General features: G+C 39.6%; 1 protein-coding gene across 2 annotated transcripts; it reads right to left on the reverse strand.

Moving 5' to 3' along the window:
* Window positions 1-1,382: 1,382 nt before the first annotated feature.
* LRRC8B (leucine rich repeat containing 8 VRAC subunit B) lies at window positions 1,383-20,099 on the reverse strand. 2 transcript variants are annotated; one of them, XM_071436333.1, is made up of 5 exons: window positions 20,078-20,099; window positions 7,508-7,562; window positions 6,586-6,685; window positions 3,755-5,913; window positions 1,383-2,793 (listed from the first exon to the last, which is right to left on the reverse strand). In XM_071436333.1, the coding sequence occupies exons 4-5, from the start codon at window positions 5,885-5,887 to the stop codon at window positions 2,521-2,523; spliced, it is 2,406 nt and encodes an 801-aa protein (XP_071292434.1). In that variant the 5' UTR covers window positions 5,888-5,913; window positions 6,586-6,685; window positions 7,508-7,562; window positions 20,078-20,099; the 3' UTR covers window positions 1,383-2,520. The 2 variants fall into 2 exon arrangements, with proteins under 2 accessions (XP_071292434.1, XP_071292433.1); XM_071436332.1 differs by lacking the exon at window positions 20,078-20,099 and adding an exon at window positions 19,830-19,953.
* Window positions 20,100-20,978: the final 879 nt, after the last annotated feature.

Genomic DNA, 20,978 nt, shown 5'->3' on the forward strand with positions numbered 1-20,978 from the left:
TTACATTTGTTTCCATCCTCAATTCTAAGCACTTGGATTAGGTTTCATGGTACAAAAGGGATAGTAAAGGCACTGTGGTTTGAAAACAAGGCTAGATATCATAGCCTTTACATGTTCCAGCTTTTGTCTGGGTGTTTTTTAAACACCCAAACATGCAGCTAAAATAATCCAACCCTCCTGAGGGGGTGCAGAGTGAACAAATTAAAGTCTGCAAAAAATGTAACCCATTTAGCCTATAAAACAATATTATTATTAATTATACATGTGGGTCTCAAATCCTCTACCTTTTTAGAAATTAAGTACCTTTCTCCAAGTTATTTCTGTTAATTCACTCCTGACAAAATTAGTGTAGAATGCACATTTAAGATAATTTTTCACCTTCATCAGTTTGGTTGATTATGGAAAAGGACTGATGCATTCCTAAAAAGCTGAAGCTATTGGCAAGTCAATTACTTGCTGATTTAACTTTTTCAACACAGCTTTCTAATTTAGAAAAAAAGCTTTAAAGAAAATTCACATTTAATCTGATAAAAATTATTAGACTGCAAGTCTTAAGTGTCAAATTCTGGCATAGTGTGTTCTTTAATGTTAAGCTATGAAGTCCAGACAGGCCTATTGCAATTATTAACACAAGTCTTGCCACAGGGGTGTAAGTCAATGCATTGTGGCTTAATCACATGTACCACAACTAGCTCTGCTGATGAACCATGTCAATTCCTATGGGACTGTTACACAACTCAAAATGAGTTAACAGAGTTTGGAGGAGTTACATATGGACATTATGAAACACTGTTCAAGCAGCACTGGCCTGCACATAAACATAGCTAACCAGTTTAAACTAAACATTTCTAGAGCTACATAGAAAGCAATTCGTTTTACCACACTTTGGTTCCCTGAGAAGAAAAGTGCTCCAACTACAAAGGTCTTTGGAATGCCATCAGCACAGTGGATAAACATGCAACTCTTGCACTGCTCCTTCAAAGACATCTGCTTTCATGCTGGTCAGAGTTGTTTGGGCATTTTCATTCAAAATAGCATTACACTCCAAAAAACTGGCAGTGGAATGGGAGCAAGAGATGACTAAAAGTAGTCTAGTACTAAAACTAGTTTTATCTGTGATGATTTGTTATTACAAATTGGAATGCAGCTTGTTAGCACACTTCTTGAACACAAAGTCATTACGGGCAGTTTACTTCATCTGCTTAACCCATAATTGAGATTAGTTTTTGAAAACTGTATTATGTTAAAGTTTTAAAATGTGTTTTTGGAAAGAATGCTAACCTCTTCTTTCCCCAGGGCCATAACTTATGTTTCTGGTGAACATGATAAACATAATGTGAATTAAGACTTCAAATATAATAAAACAGCGCACAGCAGAAGAATGAAGTCAGGAAACATTTTATTTCCATCCATTTTTGCAAGTATTACGGATGGCATAAGAGTTTTTCCCACCACTCTGATTTATGAAATTATTACATCCCTAGAAGAGGCAAAGCTTATAATGCTTCCTGTCTTTTCCTCCCAAATGCTTCTAAGTTGTGTGATTATTTAGTTTGTTTTATCTTTGTCTTTCTGTCCCTATCTAATACAAACCTCAAACCTCCTTCATCCTCTCCCCAATAACTGGGTGTGGAGAAGCTGCACTGAGGCAGTCAGTAATGAGAAGTTATAAAAATATTAATCAGCAACATACACTACACTAACACCTGGGATGCTCACAACATACAGAAGACAACTTTGCAACTATTCTGTTTGCCATCATTGTTTCTGCAGATCAGTAACGTAAGATGGGTTCTCTAGGACATGCGCACGACAGTTACTTCAGATTCTTCCGATTCCTCCCAATTTCTAGGCAACATTTAATTTTGTATTTACTATTTTTAAGACAAAATGCTGAAACCAGTTCTAGGTATTTAATAGCAAGATTCAAATGGCATCTTCCACAATTATAGAATTAATGCTTAGTACTTGTCAAAAGCTTTTAAAAATTAAGTTATGTTGAAAAATTACTTTCCGTATACCCCATGCAATTAAACTGCTCAAATAGTTTAAACTCTTAATTTAATACATCCTAAGTTAGAGAAGAGTTCATATTTAGAAACTAATTCAAGACAGTTCTTAGACCTCATATGGCAGGAATAAAACTATTTTAAATCATTGCTATCAACAGAAAAAATTCTCATAGGAAAAAAGTATATACACTCTCACTATAGCCAGGCAATCATCTCTTCTTTTTCAATACTACCATAAACATCTAGCTGAATTATTTCAATCAGTAGAACCTAACCAACAATTCATGTTCCAAAATTCAAACATGTTTACCTGTAAAAGGCTGCATCTTTTGTTTAAATCTAAATAAATTTTTCTTTTCCAATACAATCAACTTAGTTCAATGCATCAAAGTTTAAGACTGGTTTGTGAATTGCTCTCTCTCCTTCACTCCTCTCTACGTATACAGATCTTTAGAGAGATATTAAGCAAGACTTGTAGAATGCAACAATGCAGAGTTTCATTTTAAACTTAGGACTTATCTGAGCATGCCTGCAAACGCTCTCTTACACGAGGTGGAAGTGTTTTTAACAACCTTTCTTCTACAATTAGATTATTTCGCTTTAAGAGCTGACATTCTTCCAGTTCAGCGGGAAGTGATTCAAGATAGTTTCCAGTGAGCTCTAACTGAACAAGATTCAGTAGCTGACCCACAAAAGGGGACAAATTCATCAGACTATTATTTCCCAGAAGAAGAAACTGCAGCTTTTTGCACTGAAATAATCCATCAGGCAGCATTTCAATCTAGAAAAAGGAAAGAAAAGAACAAAAGTAAAGTACATTAGAAGGTGTTAGCCTATGTGCAGCTGTGTGTTTTGACATTTCCCCTTTTTATTTTAGGGTAAAAAACCCTCTTAGTTTATGAAAGGAAAAGGAAGACTAATTCCTCTATCATTATGTGATCAAGTGCTTGAGAGCACTATAATGGTTTTATTATCCCTGTTTTCTTACAAAGCTGCTTAGCTCCTGGCACAAGCAAGCCTGGAAGGGGGAGCACATCCATGTATGCACGCAGACGTGTGAGGTGGCAGGGCAGAGGAAGAACCTACTATTCCTAAGAATCACTTAATGGAGAACAAGCACAGACTGTGGAGAGACATTAGCAGCCTCTGTGTTGTGAAACCTGTGCAAGCAGTTATCTGTGCAGTGCAGTCCTCCTGGCCCACTCTACTGACACGTAACATCCAAAACCAGCCTCACCAATTAAAACAATTACAAACCTCAGAGGAAGTCACAAGCCTGAGCTCCACACTAACAAGTCAGACAATTTAGCACTCATTGTGAGGTTACCAACCACAATTATTTCCCTCTTCCCAGTCATACACCTGAGATGCTCATCAACCAGCTGTTCATCCACTTTAGCATTCAGCTTGATGTTTTAAGGTAAACATTAAACACTGTTCACTTCCACTAAAATACTACATAGGATTGACAACTGCAGGGCAAGGGAAGATCTATTTCTGCAGCCATGTTAACCTATACCATCTCTGGATCAAAGCCCTTAAGCAGCTACAAACCAGGATAGTACTTATTCAGTATTATGTGAGCTTTGCTGATACCAAAGCTTTAGTAATTAAACAAGCACCACCCCTTTTTTCTGGATTTACTTTAATCATGAACACCACAAAAGCTAGAGGTTGTTCTAGAAGAAATAGCAGCTTAAGTCTATTTTTGTTTTTGAATACTAATTCAAAGTTCTACTCACATGGTTTTTTGTCAAAGCCAAGTACTGCAGGTTGGTCAGATAACCGATTTCTTCAGGGATGGAGGTTAGCTTATTATAGCTAAGATCCAAATAGTGTAACTTTCTGCAAAGAAATAGCTGCAATGGAACATTCTTAATATTATTATAATTTAGATACAACTGTTCCAGGTTTGATAATGCACCAATCTGCACTGGGACATAGGAAATACTGTTGTGCCACAATTTTAAGCAAGAAAGATTCTTAAGATGTTGGAAACTAATTATTTCTTCCACTGTTCTGAGATTATTTTCTTTTAAGTCAATTTCATGCAAATTGTTTAGGGTAAAAATGGAATGGGGAATGCGCTCTAAATCACAGCAGATTAGTTCCAAGGTTCTCAGGTTTACCAGCTTCTTCAGGTTATTTAGCACTATCAGTTTATTTCCCTCATTGTTGATAGACAAGTGTTGTAAAGAAGGCAGAAGATCTGTGATCACTTGAGGTATACGGGAAAGGTTGTTTTTTAAGTGAATTGATCTCAGATTTTTTAGCCCCTGAAAGCCATCATTGTATATGGAGTTGTGATGATCTAGCATGAAATATCCTGTTAAACACAATTCTTGTAGGTTTTTTAGATGAAAGACCCAAAATGGAATTCTTCCCACCTCACTAGACTTCAAACGCAAGGTTTTCAGATTTTCTTCTAAGAAGTTGACTGCTGGATAATCCATTGTTAGTGATGAATGATAAACATTGAGTTCTTTGAGATTGACAAGTTGGGTCACAGCTGAAGGAAGTTTGGCTTCAGGAATCAGTTCCAGGCTTAGAACTTCTATTTCTGTCAGTTCAAAGACACTGTCTGGAAGACCATTTAACATGAAAAGGTGAAGTTCAGTCTTGTCTTGGGAGTTTCTTACTAGTTTATTTTTCAGTTTTTCCACTGACCATTCATTGTTAAGATTTATCTGTTTGAGCTCATTTTCACTCAAATCAGACAGGAATATTGAGAATCGTTGGGAATAAAGAGGATCATACTGATCTGCCAAGTGAAGAATAAATGCAAAGTCATTCTTCACATCAGGTATATCAGTGTAATTACTTTTCTCTCTCAACTTCTCAAAAGAGTATTGCTTAAGTGAACTTCTTAACATCCACCACAAACTGTAAGTACAAGTTAATCCATAGAAGATCACCAAAACAACATAAAATGAAGCCAAAACTTTAAAAATTTCTGCCAGCGAATAAACACACTGGTACCTTTTGTAGCCTGTAAAGGCTTGAACATTAACCACACAATCAATTTCAAGTGTAATAAATGATAAATAGTAGGGGACATAAGTTACTATTATGACAACTACAAAGACTTTCACTATAATCTGTTTCATATACACTGTGTATACAACATCCTTTTCTTCAGCGTGTACTCTGAATTTCTTCACTTTTTCAAATATAGCTTTAGCTTGTTCCCCTTCTTTTTTGTCAAGAACACTGGAATTTTCTCTTCCAGTTGTTTCCAAGCCATGTTGTGAATATGGCAGGGACTGTCTGCTGGCCCCTATGTCTCCTGAACACTGAGGTGATGAAATCGCTGTTTTTGATTTGGCTGTTGGCAACTTCCTGGCAGACTGCTCAGCAACTGTTTCTGAGAGGGCACGCGTTGTCCAGGGAGAGTCGAAACACTTCTGAAGAACGGCTACAAAGTGCTCAAGCCTGGAACTTGTACTGGGATAGTAAAGCCAGAAATTACTGCAAGCTGCAAAAATGAAGGTATGCAAAAGCACTAGGTATGGAAAAAATTTGGCAAACCAGTGAAGCTGTCGCTCATAACATACTGCATCGATGTAGGAATACTGCTGCCGATGGAGATAATTCTGGATTTTAAGCGGGATGATTATCGGTGCTGTCGGGCTAGCTGACATGTTAAGGTTGGCTTTAACTAAATCCCAAGGCACAGCACAATGATTGTCAAATTCTAGCTTGCAAGGAAGACAACACAATACTCTGGTTTGAGTAAGCTGGAGAGCCCCAGCAAGCACAGCAACTAGCAGCATTATCATGGTGAGGTAATACCAGAAGACATCCCACCATGGCTTTAGTATGTGGTAGGATGACTGGGCATCTGCTAAGCATTTGAGTTCTGTTAGCGTGATCATGACTTTCACCTGTGAGAGAACAGCAGCTGGTAGAAGAAAAAAGAGAAGAAAAGACATTCTTAGAGAATTGCTTTAAAAAAATCTCACCATTAAATACTTGAAATCTATTATTGTTATCAGAGTTCTAAATATGTATAACATGTGACTTGGACTCCAGAGCATAGCAAAAGGATCCAAGAACTTCTGGGACCCGACCCCATCCATCATCTCATGGATTTATTTTAAGGAAAGGTACGTGGGAGTGCAAAAACTTAAAGAGTGAAACTAGCCTGAGAGAAGGTATATTAAAACCAACCATTCGGGTACTGCTGCAGTAGAAGCCACAAACAGGTATAAGTCAAAGAAGTGGCTGATGTACTATTAGCAGTCCTTCACTACCATTATAAACTTACATAAGTGATTTTTTATTTATGAAGAATTCCAAAATCAGAGTGGTACATTAACATGATGGCTCTTGTAATTTAGAATTTTCTACCAGATTAAATAATTCTACCCAATTAAAAATACACAAATTCCTAAAAAGCCCTTGTGTATTACATATTCTTATACGTAATTCCTCATCTCTTCCCATCAAGAGAATTAAGCGTATTGGCAGAATTAAAATTAAGGTGTCACAATGTATTATTGTTCAATATTGTTATATATATATATAAATGACACATTTAACTCCCAGAAGCATAGGTTTGATTCATACTTACTTTACCAATTAAAGAGAATAAAAAACACAGCACTGCTCAGTCAGGAGGTCTACACCTTTTAAAATTCCTTGGACATGCCATCTTTACATTTGTCTTCATTCTGGATGAAGAAAACATTGAATATACTTATTTAATGGCTTAATGTAAATAAAGAGCAAACATTTCCACTTTCATTACAACTGCTGCCTCATTATGCCTCCATTAAGCTCTGCATTGCTACAGCTACATGAAACGGAACAGGATGTATGTATGTGATCACGCAGCATGCAAAGTCAAAGTTTTGCAGTCACATCGCCAGAAAACTCCCCAAACACCCAGGAAAACTGCCTACAGCTAAGCCCTATTTCAACAAGGAATTTATTTTTTTCCCCCAAATAACTATGAACCTGTTACTTAGGAAACTGACCCCCACCTGGCTACACTCTCCTTTCAGGCAGCTGTAGAGACTGGGAAGTTCCCCCGACTGATAAATTTCCCCTTTTCTCCTGGATGAGTTCCCCCAGCTGCTCCTCACAGAACCTGTGCTCCAGACCCTTCACCAGCTCCACTGACCTTCTCTGGGCTCACTCCAGCCCCTGAATCTCTTTCTTGTAGTCAGGGCCTCAGAACTGGACACAGCACTCGAGGTGGGACCTCTCCAGTGCTGAGCACAGGGAAGGGCCCTGGTCCCCCTGGCTACACTGTTTTTGATACAGACCAGGATGCCATTGGCCTTCTTGGCCACCTAGCACACATTGGCTCTTGTTTATAATATATTGGTACTGTACATTTCAATTTTAAACAGAGCTGACAAACTGTTATAAAATGTCAAACAATAGCTGAACCCAATTCTTACTCCACATTCAAGTGGAAAAAATGACTGAAAATAAATTAACCCTTCTTGCAATGACAAAGCTATTTATAATAGAATACAAAAACTTACCAGGCCCACCCAAGGGAAAGCAGCTGAAGAAGGACTGGATGGTTACAGTACACTCCTGTAAGGAAAATAAACTGTCATAAGACTGAAATGTTTGGACTCCAAAAACTGTGAGTATTAGAACAGCAGCTCATTACTGCTTCCACAACAGCATCTCAAAGAGCCAGCATCTATGAGTAAAAGATCTGAGGATCTACAAGATGCCACTCCCTTCAAATTATCTACGTGTTCACTATCTGAAAGTTGCTTTTCCTAAAGTAGAAATAAAGTGATGGCTTCTCTCATTGTCCCCTTTCTAAGCACTAAAAGCCATTTAAGCTCAACAATTTTTCCATTTACATAAAGTTACAAGTTCTGCAGCTGAGATGCTAAACAGCTGAAAAATAGCAATTTCTTTAATCACTCCACTTCAACTTCCAAAAGCACATCTCAAATGCCTTTAAAATTATTTCTTTTGACATAATTCTTGTGGTTTGAATATAAATTTGTCGGTATAAAAGCATAAAGACATACTAAACCCATTCAAACTAAGGCTTTCATTCTGCAAAGAATACCTGGATCACATCTTGACTCAAGCCAAACATGCTTGATTTGAATGTAAACAGAAGAAAATCAAAAACATTTTTTCCCTTCCAGCCTAAAACTTAAACCAGTCAATTCTTCTTTCTTGAAATTTGTTATAAAAATGGAAGACTTGGGACCTCTGTTAAAGTTGTAAAGAACACACTAAGAGATTAATATATTGAATGATGCAACAAAGTAAGATCAAAAGGTAAAAGTAGCAAACTTTTAAAAAAGAAAATCACTTGAAAAGTCAAAATTTTCACTAAATTGGCTGAGAGTTTAACATAGTGTGAAAGGTCTAATGAGCATGAGGATGGGAGCAATTCTTTTCCTGACAAACATGTAAAGCTCATCAGGGACTTGCAGAGATACTAATGTGTTAAGATGATTCATATAACTAAATGCTTACTGGAGTATTCTTGGGGAATAAGGCATACCTGCTCAATACAAAGGACAAAAATCAGAGTACAGTAAAACATTTGATAAAGCATTTGATAAAACATTTGATAAAGCATTTTCCCTAAAACTTACAAAACAGAGAACAATTCTGTGAAAATCATATTGCTACACTTAAGAGTATGCATCACTCAATACACCTTTTTCAACCGATGACATAATGCTAAAAAAAAAAAGTGCTTTGTTTTTGTACAGACTGAGAACTCAATCTAAGGCTAACCCAGGTGACTTTGTAAGGTTTGTTTTCATAAAGTGCTTTGTCACCTCTCTGCCTTGCAGAGATTACACAGTATATACAATTGTAACATAAACATGTGAATTATTGATGATAATTTTGCTGAAGACATTTTTCTTTCAAATCCTATCTGTATGCCAAGAGTGGCTAATCAAATGGAATAATGCTGAACTGTAATGGATTTGATAAACCTCATCTCCAGCAGCTTTCAACCCATATCAAAGTCATAAAAGCTTTTCAAAGATGGCCTAACTCAATTGGCAATCTTTCTTACAAGAAGAGAGAATGAAGCTTAGCCCCAGGCAAAATGATGACTTCAGGAGAGTTACTCCAGACCAATACAGAGACACAGGCCAGAAAAATAAAGTAATAAAGATCACTAATATTGAGGTAATTTTTAGTTACTTCAAGACTTATTAAATCAGAACAACAGAAACATATCCAGAATGTGAATAAAAGGCTCTCGTTTTGAAAAATATTATCTGTAAGCATCAGACATCCACCACCACCCCCAGCTGCCAAAAGGGTACTTAGTATTGTATTACTCTGTCATTTGGTCACTGCTCACAGAATTTTAGGCACATTTAGTCAGTGATGTCGTTGCAGCAAGGCCTGTCCTCCCTAAAGGGTATTCAACTGGTGTTTCTGACATACTAATTTAATCAAAATAGATTTATACAACTAAAGCTTTATACAACTACTTGACAGGTACTCCCATGGCCCCTCTGTCTTGCTTTTTTTCCCCTCCCTCTCAAAGAAACACAGCCACCAAGTTTTCAGGCAGTCTCTTTAGACTCTTGTAGCTGCTTCTCAGCCTAGATAGGGAGATGCTGACATACTAAGTAATGTATCTGTTTAATCAATTTTCTATCAAAAATCATTCTTGAACTACACAACCAACTTAGCTTCTAGCTAGTTTAAATAGATCACTTTTTCTTCTCAAGTTTTGGATGGAAAATTAAGTTCGACAATGAACTAAACACATCATCGGTTTTGCTTCATAGGCAGTTTTGAGACTCCTCTATGAGATTCCCAGCACCTGTTTATGGTTTCATATGCACAGCCTGAGCCTTGCAAATAAACCCTCATGAAAATTCCCAAAAGAACAAAAATAAACGAACTTTACCCATACACACACTCATCACCCACACCAGATCTTTCCTGGCAAAACCTTCTCCTTTTATTGGCATGTTACTGCTCCCTTTCTCGAGTATTCTGTAAACAGCAAATGGCGAGGTACTGCAAGAGTTCTGGTGCAAGTGACTCCATAAAGAATGATGCTGCCATATTTACTCTTAGCAGAAGCATTTACATGACTGCCTCTGCCTTTTTTAAGCTGTGATTCTTTCAGAATCTGTCCTTTGGTCACCTCTGTGCATACACAGATTCAGTTGCAGGACCTTTTTGATAGGGATTGTGGTTTTGAATCTGTATTCCACTGAATGCTGAACAACACAAACAAGATTAGAGAAAGCTTCTTTCAGATCCCTCTGAAGAGGATCACAGGTGACAATTAAACATGTATAAGTGATTATCCTTTTGTATTTAAAACAAATCCAAAGACATTTCCACACTCTACAATAAACAGTATGTTCCTCAAGCACTGGATCTTCAGCACTACATTAACATTATTCCAAGTTTGCCATATCAACCTCTTAAATAATCAAAGACCTAAAGTCCTTCCAAATACGCAGAAATTAAGCTACAGACAGTCTCAGCCATGTGTACCTGGACTGGCTAGAGGCCCTTGCCTTTCTTAAACACTCCCGCTCTCAAGACAGCTGAACATAAGGTGCAAAACAGTAACAGCAAAATTTTACACTGCTTAAAAATCAGTCTTTGCTCTCTGGGGAAGGCTTTATAGCCAAGTAATTTCTCAGGAAAAGAATTGTAAACATGGTTTAAAATTTAGTGAGTTAGGCTACACTAACATTTTTACTTTACAAGATCTACCCTTCTCTGCTACAGCTTCAAAGTTCATTGCACAGCCCATAAGTTGATACAAAAATCTTAAGATCAAGCAACTACTACCTCACTGTACTACTATCATATCTTCATGAAGCTGAAAAAACCAAGAGTAGAACATGGCAAGTATATCTCAGCTTCCTGAACTACCTAAAAGCTTGAACATTCCCAGGTTCAACACAAAAGGACTTAGGTGGGAAAAAAAGAGGCAACTTAAAGGCAGTTTCGCTCTTCTTTCTCTCTCTGGTACACTTAAGGTAAGAAAAATACTTTGTATAGTCTAAAGTTATTATAAAGTTGCAGTCTAATCTAAATTGAAAATATGTTTTACTCCAATTTGATTTGCTTTACAAGCACAAGACTTTTTCCTGAAATCTGACAGTGCAGGACTAGACACATTACATTGTGCATTTCCTTCCTATGCCTGGAACCTCCAAAAAAGACTAGTCTTCCTTGAGCCATATAAATTTCTCATTAAATATCACTGATATCCACATATTGAGCCTTTTCTCTATTCCAGGAAGGACAGTCAAGAGATATAAACTTTGGTTGTAAAATCTGTCACTGTTCAAACACTCACTAGGGAGAAGGACCACATTCAAACATTCCAGTTGCCTAAAATGACAAACCTGTGGGCCTTCACAGATGATGGACCACATCAGTTAGCTCTGCCCAAGTGCATGAAGGTACTGGAGCTTAACTCTCACAAGAAGATGGGAGGGTAAAAACAAGTCCACTATTTTGAAGATTAAACTCCATAATGAAGCTGCATTATAAGATTTGCATTTAAAAGTTGTGTTAAGTGTGCTTTTTATTTCATTCAAGTCTAGCCCATAGAGCAATTTCAAACACAAATTCACATTCAGATAGAAATATTTTTACTAGTAAAAGCAGTTTCTCCAGCCCTCTCCTCAAATTAAAGATTGTGTTCTATCTGAAATAAGTCACAACCTATGCTCCTAGAAAGTGAGAAAAAGATTCAGTTTAAACCCAAGTTTAGAACCAGAGATAGGTGAGACAATCAGTTTACACAAAAACCCTACAAAATAAAACATAGAAAAATTGGTAAGTGGGTACAAACCTAAGATTCAGAAAAAGTATGTTACAGAGTTAGATAGATAAGACTTCTAATGGTAAAAAAAACACAGTAAAATGAAAGATGGACCAGCTTTGCTTTCATGTAATTGCATCAACATTACCAGTCTCTTTGAGAACAAGCTGTCTGCTTGTCCAGAGCCTATAACTCCATTTGTAGCCATGGTGCTTTCTGAGATCCCTAATGAACCAAGCAGAATCTGGACTCTGAATCTGAGCATTTCTAGTAAGCAATGTTTTTTACAGCTTTACTGTCTCAGTACTATTTTTAAACTCAGAAATGCATTTTTAAAATATACAAATTAAGGTTATAACTTAAAACTTGAGACATATCAGACTCTAAAATACTGACTACAATAAATATCAATGCAAGCATCTGTTCAGAAGAGTGCTTTATATTGATCATACAATAGATACTTACCTAGTTACATCCCAATATTTAATTAATAACTTATATAATTTGTGTTCATTGGAAACTCTAGCACTCTTTTTTGCTTCATTAATTTACATTTCTCCAAGCAGCTGTATACTGCACATACTCCACTTTGAAAAGGAAATTATTGGATAAATGTGGTAGCAATGATGTAGCTCTCAGAGCAGCAAAGGCTGTCCTTCACTAATACCCAAGAAAATATTTGCAGCAACAAGGGGCACCATCCCCATACAAATCTAATCTGGATGTCTAAAGAGCTTTATCATCTCAGAAAAAGGCAACAAAACCAGAATCAGAACTGCAAGACTAAGAATGCTCAAAGGAATGGTGACTTAAGAAATCAGACTAAAGGAAGGGGCTTTCTAGCATAAGGGAAAGAAGAATGAGAATATAGTGGGGATGGAAAGAAGGGGAGAAAATTGTATTGGAAATGTATCTGCCTTCTTAGGCCAGAAGCACATAGTCCATAAGTGCTCAGCTAATGCTAATTTAAACCACAGGAGACAGCTCTCTCCAGGCATGCCATGCTGTCAAGCATTCCAGCCCAAATGTGTCAAGGAAGATACCAGGAAATTGGCACAGATCACACTCTCAAGTGATATCTAGAAGAACAGGCCTCCTTTGTCCTTCCCCTATCTCCCAGTTAGGTTTTAAAGTCAGTAACTCAGTTGTAAAGATACAACAGTCTTTACTTCCAAGTTCCAAAGAAATCCTGGAGCAAGTTTGGAACATTAAATATTTAAAGTCTCCTTGGTGCTTCACCTGTTCTTTCCTAAACAAACATGATGACACCAAAAGCAACCTCATTAGTCCCAGCCTAGGTCTTTTAACTGCACCTTTGGTAGCTCTCCCAGAAACCATCTTACACAACAGTACATCAAGCCCTTCATCCCAGTACTAACATAGATAACACAGAATCAGACACCTTCCAACTGCATGAAATAAGACTTTTCAAGCTTGCTTATTGTACCTTTTTATTCTTGTAACCATGTTTTTGGGTCTTTCTCATGCTGGCAAATATGACTACATAACCATAAGACAATGGTATCAGCAGCATCCCTCCAGCATTCTGAATGGGCATCAATGGTATCTATTTTATTTTGCATACCAAGATAAGTATTACAATAGAAAATTAATTTTTATCCCATCAGTTTCTGTAAGTCAGAGATATGATGTCAATTCATTGTGCTGCCATGCTCAGGACATCAGAATGCAAAGCAGAGAGAACACTAGAGAATATTCACAACTTAAATACTAGTAGATTTTTCTACAAGCAGATTCTTTATTTATAGTATAGCTTATTATCTTCAGTCTTCAAGACCAGTAACAGTACAAAGGACCCAGCAGCATAATACAGTTAGAATTACATAACAAGAGACCCTCTTTCCTTGGGAAAAGGCAAGGAATTGCACATACACCCTCTTTCCATTTTCAGCGTCCTTCTCAATAAAATCATTAATGGCCAAAGACATTTGAAATAGCCAAGACAACTTCAGTAACCTTACTGGAAACCAGTCTGAAATAAGAGAATATTCTCAGAAGGAAGAACTTAGGAATATATCCACAAACCTGAACCAGCTCTGAATTAATTTCTCAAGCACCATCAAGAGTGCTGCTGTCACAGCAGAATAAAGTACACTGACTACAAATCCTGCTTAACAAGTGAGGTAAGCATTTGGGTCAATTTTGTCATCCACAAGGTTAACATGTTGCTATAACTAGGCTATCAACATCATTTGTTACATGGCAATGTAATACCAGATGTACTCAGGTATTCACTAAAGCAGGTTCATATTCTCATTTGCTTCTTCTAAATAAAGGAATAAGGAATTCAACCACTCTGCATTTAGACAATGATGGAAGGTGCCAACATTTTTCACACCACTTCTGCAGGGAGCAGAATACTGAAATCCAGTGGTTATTGTTATTCAGAACCTCCATTCCATATGAATTTCCTAGCTCAAACATTGCTTTCCAATACAATACCCATACCTAACCTAGTTAATAATTTACTTCTGACAGCTGAATCGCTTCATGCAAGTAATTTCATTTCTTTCCAACTCAAAAGACTCAACTCCGTCTCAACTGCAAAATTATGGTAACATTTCTGCTATTCTCAAAAAATTATTTAAATGAGGAATAATATACACTAATAATTTCTTACTAGCTATTTAGCTGTTTTGGATTGTACTAAGCTTCTGTTTGGTTCTGAGAGCTGGAAATACATGCTATTCCCTTTCCTAATAGTGGTCAAACAGTTATCACCTTTGTCTGATCTCAGAAATATTAATTTGTATTTGTAGTCCTCATTCTACCTAGAATAATTATGATATTTCTAAAATATGAACAGTTATCTAGTACAATAACTTAGAATTTCAACACTTGGCTGAAAAAAGGATACCAAAGTTTTTTCAACACTTAAAGACTGCTAAGACCAAGCAGCATTCTCTCAGGATAGCAGATGTTGAGAATGGAAACAGCAACCGAGGTCACAAAAAATAGATACCAAATGTATTCTGTCTCTGCAAGATAATTATTACCATGTACAAATATAGCCACAAGATTTAAGAATAGTCAAAAATTAGTCTTTTAGTTTTAATTTTTCCTGATGCTGTATAAGATTAAGAGAACTTTCTAGAAGGGAATATTATTACTTCCACAGACAAGAACTTAATTGCATCTAGGAAAATATAATTATCAGGGCAGCAATACAGAAACACATTTCACTCTATTAGTTCTGACATCAGAAAGCTGATTTGGATTTTCAGTAGTGGCTCATATCTCCTTTTAGAAGCAGCAGGTTTTCATCTCGTTTAACTGGAAAGACAGTTACTCATGAATGCGAGCCTGACACACTGAAACACTCTATTCTAGATGTTTGGTCTAAACAGCTAAAACAGAATAATGAGAACAGATAAATTTCCAATTGATATCTGATGGAAACTCAGACATTCTTTCTGTATGCCAGCTCTCCTGAAACCCATCTTATTATCTTTTTAAAGAATATCCCCGCCCCAAAGTAAGAAAAAGAAAAACTTGGGACTGCAGTCTAATACAAGCCTGCTTGAAATGGAAATTGAAGCAGGCTTTACCAATCTTCCAGCAGTGAGCAATGTGGCTGCACAACCCCCTCAGCCTCTTAAGTATCCTCCTATTCATATTACTCTGCATTATGTATATACTAATTGGACAAAGCAACCAGCTACATCTTCTCTTCTTTTAATAAAATGAGTGGACTGAAAGACAGATTTCCCACTGCACACCCTATGTGGTAGTGTCTGTACAAATTGCATGCCTAAACATAGCTGTACAGTTCAGAGCTGCACATATGCATGGGATCAGGAGAGCTGAAAGCCCATTGTACCTATCAGAAACATCTCCTAGAACAATGCTAAGTTTCAGAACCACAAACAAGTGATCAGACTTGAATTCTACAGTAAATCCACAGTAATCCTGCTTTGTTTCCTGAACAAACACAAAGCTAGTTCAGGACCTGTGTTCACGCGTTGTACTTCCATCAAACCCAAGTATGCTGTGCAAGTCTCCAACTGTGCAAAATTTCCTTTTTTGAGCAGGCTGTCTGAAGAGACCCAACAGCTGGTAAGGTTTTTCAGGTAGCAGTATTAATCAGAAACACACTTTGGTAGGAAGCCAAGTTTAAGAACTACAAAAACAAGAGTCAAGGTTTTATCATCACCTGAATCAATTAAGAACTTTAAAGTAAAAAACCTCTAGCTCCATATTTGTATGAAACAAAATAATAATTTGAAGCAAAGCAGACACTGCTTTTAACTCCTCTTTGGTAAAGAACTTGAGTATTGACATATCCCATCTCACTTCAATTAAGCAATAATTTTCCCAACTTTGTAGTCAGTGTCACTGCGAAGTTAGTATTTAAACAATGTTAATGTTTAAAAAAAATGTGTTTACTTGGCAAAGGCACTGGAAAAGCAACAATCTGTTTCACACTTACATTGGCATAGGTTGGAAATTAAAGTTTATCTTGTGAATAATTTAAACACAGACTAGAAACAGTCAGTTTTTAGTTAAAAATTTTCAAATTCCCTCTCTTCCTCAAATATTTTGGGTTACACAACAAATGCACACTAAGATTTTGCTTTCATTCAGGAAGAGAAATTAGTTCAAAGGACTAATAATTCAGCATTAAAATCACAATGTGCTACCATTAAATTTCAGCGCAGCAGATCCTCATATTTGGATGCAGATGATTTTTTTAGCTACCAGAAGGTAGCTAAATAAACATTTCACAACCTGAACTAGTCACAGAATACTGGTATTTTCCCCAGAAAACCAAGGCAATAATGTCTGGGAAATAAGGGGTTAAATTTTCTGCAACTGAAATAAGAGCTCTAAAAATCAATGTCACTTTAATTAAGCCTGAGCAAACTACATGACCGTGGTTTTGTAGCTGTTGCGTCACAAAACTGAAACTTTGCTAACCAAAATCACAATTCAAACTACTATCTCACAAAGGAACAAAGTGTTTGTAACAATATCTAAATTCTACTCACAATTAGTAGCAACCAGATTATGTTACTATCATATTCTTATTGGTATCACTGGACCCCTTACCAGCATTTCAATCCTTTTAGTTTCTCAGAGTCAACTAAATTCTCAATTTCAGAATAAGAAGTTGCATTCCAGCTTACAGCATCCAAATGTACTTGGAGGCTGAGCCCTTACAATGGAAATGCAGTCATATCATTTATTTCAGAGTGTGCAAATATGTTATTTTGAAACACAGCAACACCAGTGAGAATTGAACAAGTCAATTACAAGTTCTCCACAGTTCCCTTCTGATTGTTGAAAGACCCTAGAATCCTTGTGGGTGTACATCAGAAGGCTGTGTCAGCACTGTCCCTTGAACTCTGCATTTGTAACAGCTTTACTGAGAGCTGCATCATCTGCCTTCCTTCCAAGGTACTGCACCACTACAAAGCACAGCCTTTTCATATGGGTAAATTTAAATCAAATAGCTGGGGAAACTATTAAGTATTATGACCCTTTAGTTCAATAGTGAATTACAATTCGATTTCAACAAGCTAAAAATTAAATCCAGAACTCATTTGTAGCAGACTAACAACTCTTGGGGCAAATAATCCACAAACCCAAGCAGAAGTACAATAAACTGAAGCCCACTCACCAAGTCTGGTAAAACTCTAACTGGAATTATATAACCTATTCCATTTAAACATTAAAGACATCATATGTAAACTTTAGAATATTAATTCCACTTTACATCTCTCAACCTTCTACATGGCGACCCATGATATCTGAACCAAATAGCTTCACGACCACAGCACAGACTGCTAACTTATCTTTAAAAAGAATAACTGCAAAAGCAACTGGCAGAATAACACTATTTACAAGACAACAGCTGAACAGCTGTTATAAGGATGCCTAAGGATAAATACAGCCCACAGGTTAGTGCTAAGAATACAGAGAGCAGCATGAAACATTTAGATAGGCAGCACAGAGACCCATAAAAACCACACCTTATCCCCTTAGTCACATGAAACATCCATTTCTAATCCTAGCTGAGTAAAGCTTTATGGCTTTAGCAGTAGGCAGTTAGCTGAAGTAGTGTTACTGGTGCCACAGCCTCTTTTGCTACCTGTAGCACATCAGGCAGAGCAGGCACAGCAGCAGCTAAAGACAGACAAGATTTCCCCCTCAATCCCCCTTAGAAAAATATTTCTTTGACAGTAACATACTGCTCTACAAGGTTCATTTTGCAATGCTGGAATACAGATGGATGTTTCTTTAGCACTATTGGTCCCTTTCTAAAAATTATTCTACATTATTTCATTAATTTCAAACAACAGCTGTATTGGTAACTTGCAATAAACAAAAGGCAATTTTCTCCCCATAAAAACCATGTTTTCCCGAAAGAGGAAACAAGTACAAGCCAGACCAGTAACTCCCTTCTCTCAAAAGTGTAAGGGAACTAGTAAGTTAATATTGCACAATTTCTAAAAGTTATATGAATCCTACTGAAATTAGAAGTCAATTGCATTATGTGAATGCAAAAATATATGTTAGTGTAAAACTCTCCAATAAACATTTGTTATCTGGCTACAACAGAATGCTTCAAACACTCAAGAAAAGTCTTAAAAATCCCCCTATATCATATATTAACTACTGGTTCTCTGCCATAATCATTCTCATTTCCACTCTCTTTTCATTTCATGTCCTTTGCACTGCTCAGGGCCACAGATACTGAGGGAAAGTTACCTCTTCTATCCCTCACGCTGTCATCTGAGCTACATGGATTCTGAAGAAAACATGTACAATACAGATGGACAATACTTAAATTCTACAAGTACAAGTAAGATTTCACTACTGAAACCTCATGGGCTTTCCTTCATCACTCTCTTTAAGTTAAACAAGACAGATCAGTAAGGCCTAATCTGATGCCCTCCCTGCTAGGAAGGTACTTAAGAAAAAATTCCAAGACACCTGAAACAATTGATGTCTCACCTTACCCTTTCATCAAACAAAGAAAGCTGAGAGTCAGCAGAAGATACAGCACGAATACTTGAAACCATAATAAACCTAGCTTGTTCAATGACTACCTCACAGGTATAGTTTTAAATGACCACACAAGGGGCCAAGTCAAACACAGCTTACCTTATCAGCATACTTAATTACACACTTAATATAAAATTAAGTTTTAGGGAAGTCTGCTTTAACCATTCCTACATAACTAGTCAACTGCAGCATTCACTATGGCCAAATTCTGACCCAAAGCCAGGAAGCTGCCCCAGTTTCCCTGAGAAAACGGGCACAAAGTCAGCCTGGCGCCACTTGCACAGCTCAGCCAGGGCGCAAAGCGAGGCTGCACGCAAGGGGCTGCTACAAGATCCCTGACTAGCTGGGATGAGAAACGCTGGCAGGAGAAAATTGGCCAGGCAGGAGAAAGGAAGGCAACGACAAATAGGACGGTTCTTGTTCGACACGCAGAACTGTCAGGCCTCAACACTGAGTTAACACTTTTCTCCCTTGCGGGGAGGCTGGGACTTGGCTCCCGCCTGCCCCTTGCCCGAGGGCAGGTGCCACAGGGGCCGAAGGGTGGCAGCTGCCGCCCGGCCGGGCGAGCCCGGGGCGGAGGAGAGCGGCCCCAGGCGACCTGTAGCGCCCGGGTCACTCGAGGACACGCAGATATCGGTTACGCAAACCACAGAGCGGTTTTCGCCCGGCTCCGCCCGCGGGCCCCGGGGCGGCCACAGACCCGCTCGGCTCCCCGAGCCCGGTCCCTCTCTGCTTCGGCCGGCCCGCGGGGCCACGGCAGGTGAGCGGCCCCGCACCGGGCGCCGCCGAGGGACGGGGCGGCCGCCGCGCAGGCTCACGGGTGATCCGACGAGCGGCGCCGGGCACCCCGCGGGATGGCAGCGCCCTCCCGGTCAGCTGGCGGAGGGGCAACCCCGGGAAAAGCGGGGACTGCGAGAGCTGCCCTCAGAAAGCCCCGCTCCGCGCCGCTCCCCCTCCTTCCGCCCGCACCTCCTCGCAGGCCGGGCCCGCGGCGCACCTGTCAGCGGCAGCCGCCCCTCCCTTACCTGCCGCCGCCGCCCCCGGCCCGCCCGCGCAGCGGCGCTGGGTCCGCGCGCTCCGTCCGCGCGGCAGCCGGCGGCGCAGCGCGAGGCACCGGCTCCAACCGGCGCGTCTGGGGCGGGCCCCGCCGCTGTCACGTTACCGCCCGCGCAGCCAATGGGGCGCAGCCGGCGGCGCCGCTGACGGGCCGGGGCGGGGGAGCTGCGGCGGACAAAAGCGCCGCGCTCGGCCCTGGCCCGGCCCCGCCGCTCACCTGCGGAGCCGCCTGACCGCCCCTGCCGGCGGAGCGGGGAGCTCCCGGCCGCCTTAGAGCCCCTCGGTGCGGCACTGCGGCCGTGCCGGCCCGCAGGCAGCAGCCCCTCCTCTGCGTGCCGGCGTTTAAATAACCCGAGCCGTTGGAAGAGGTGGAGGAAGTGAGAAAGCCATTGTCGCCGGCCGTTAGCAAATAAAAATAGACGCGGTGACACTCGCGAAATACAATTTAATCCCACCGCAGGCTTCGGCTGGGCTGGGGTGCGGATTCCGGAGCGGCCCCGACCCCCGCTGGGGGCGGGCGGAAGGAACGGGCCCGGGGATGCTGGGGAGCGATGCCGGGGATGCTGGGGAGCGATGCCGGGGATGCTGGGGAGCGATGCCGGGGATGCTGGGGAGCGGTACGGCGCGGGTGCGTTCGGGATGAGCTCCTGGCCCAGCCGCGGCACCGCCGCTGCGAATGTCCTGCTTGCACCGGGGGTCTCCTTCCGGGGCCAGGGACACCCAGCGCCGGCAGCCCTTTCTGACAGGAACAGTCAAAAGTCTGTGCGGCCAGACTCTTCTATGGCTCTTAGTTCCACTAGAACCCTGATACCGATATTATAAAGTTCACAAATAAACACAACGTTTTCTAAAAGTCATAATTCATTTTGACTTTCCTGCACCTCCTCCAATAGGCAGTGAAGCTCCCTTCTCCAGATGTCTGAAGAGGCCAGTTCTGCTGGGCAAAGGCATGAAAGTCTGGAGGAAAATTTTGATTCCTACCTAGATTTCTACAAAAACTGGGACAAATGGGCTCTGTCTCCCTCCTCTTACTCATGCAAACATCTCACTCTATTCAAGTAATTGTCCTGACATATTTTCATTATTAGTAACGCCTTTGCAAGGACTTAGTCTAAACT

The sequence above is a fragment of the Agelaius tricolor genome, unplaced genomic scaffold (genome assembly GCF_023055355.1).
Source record: "Agelaius tricolor isolate 1412-34295 unplaced genomic scaffold, bAgeTri1.0.p SCAF_11, whole genome shotgun sequence".
NCBI lineage: Eukaryota > Metazoa > Chordata > Aves > Passeriformes > Icteridae > Agelaius > Agelaius tricolor.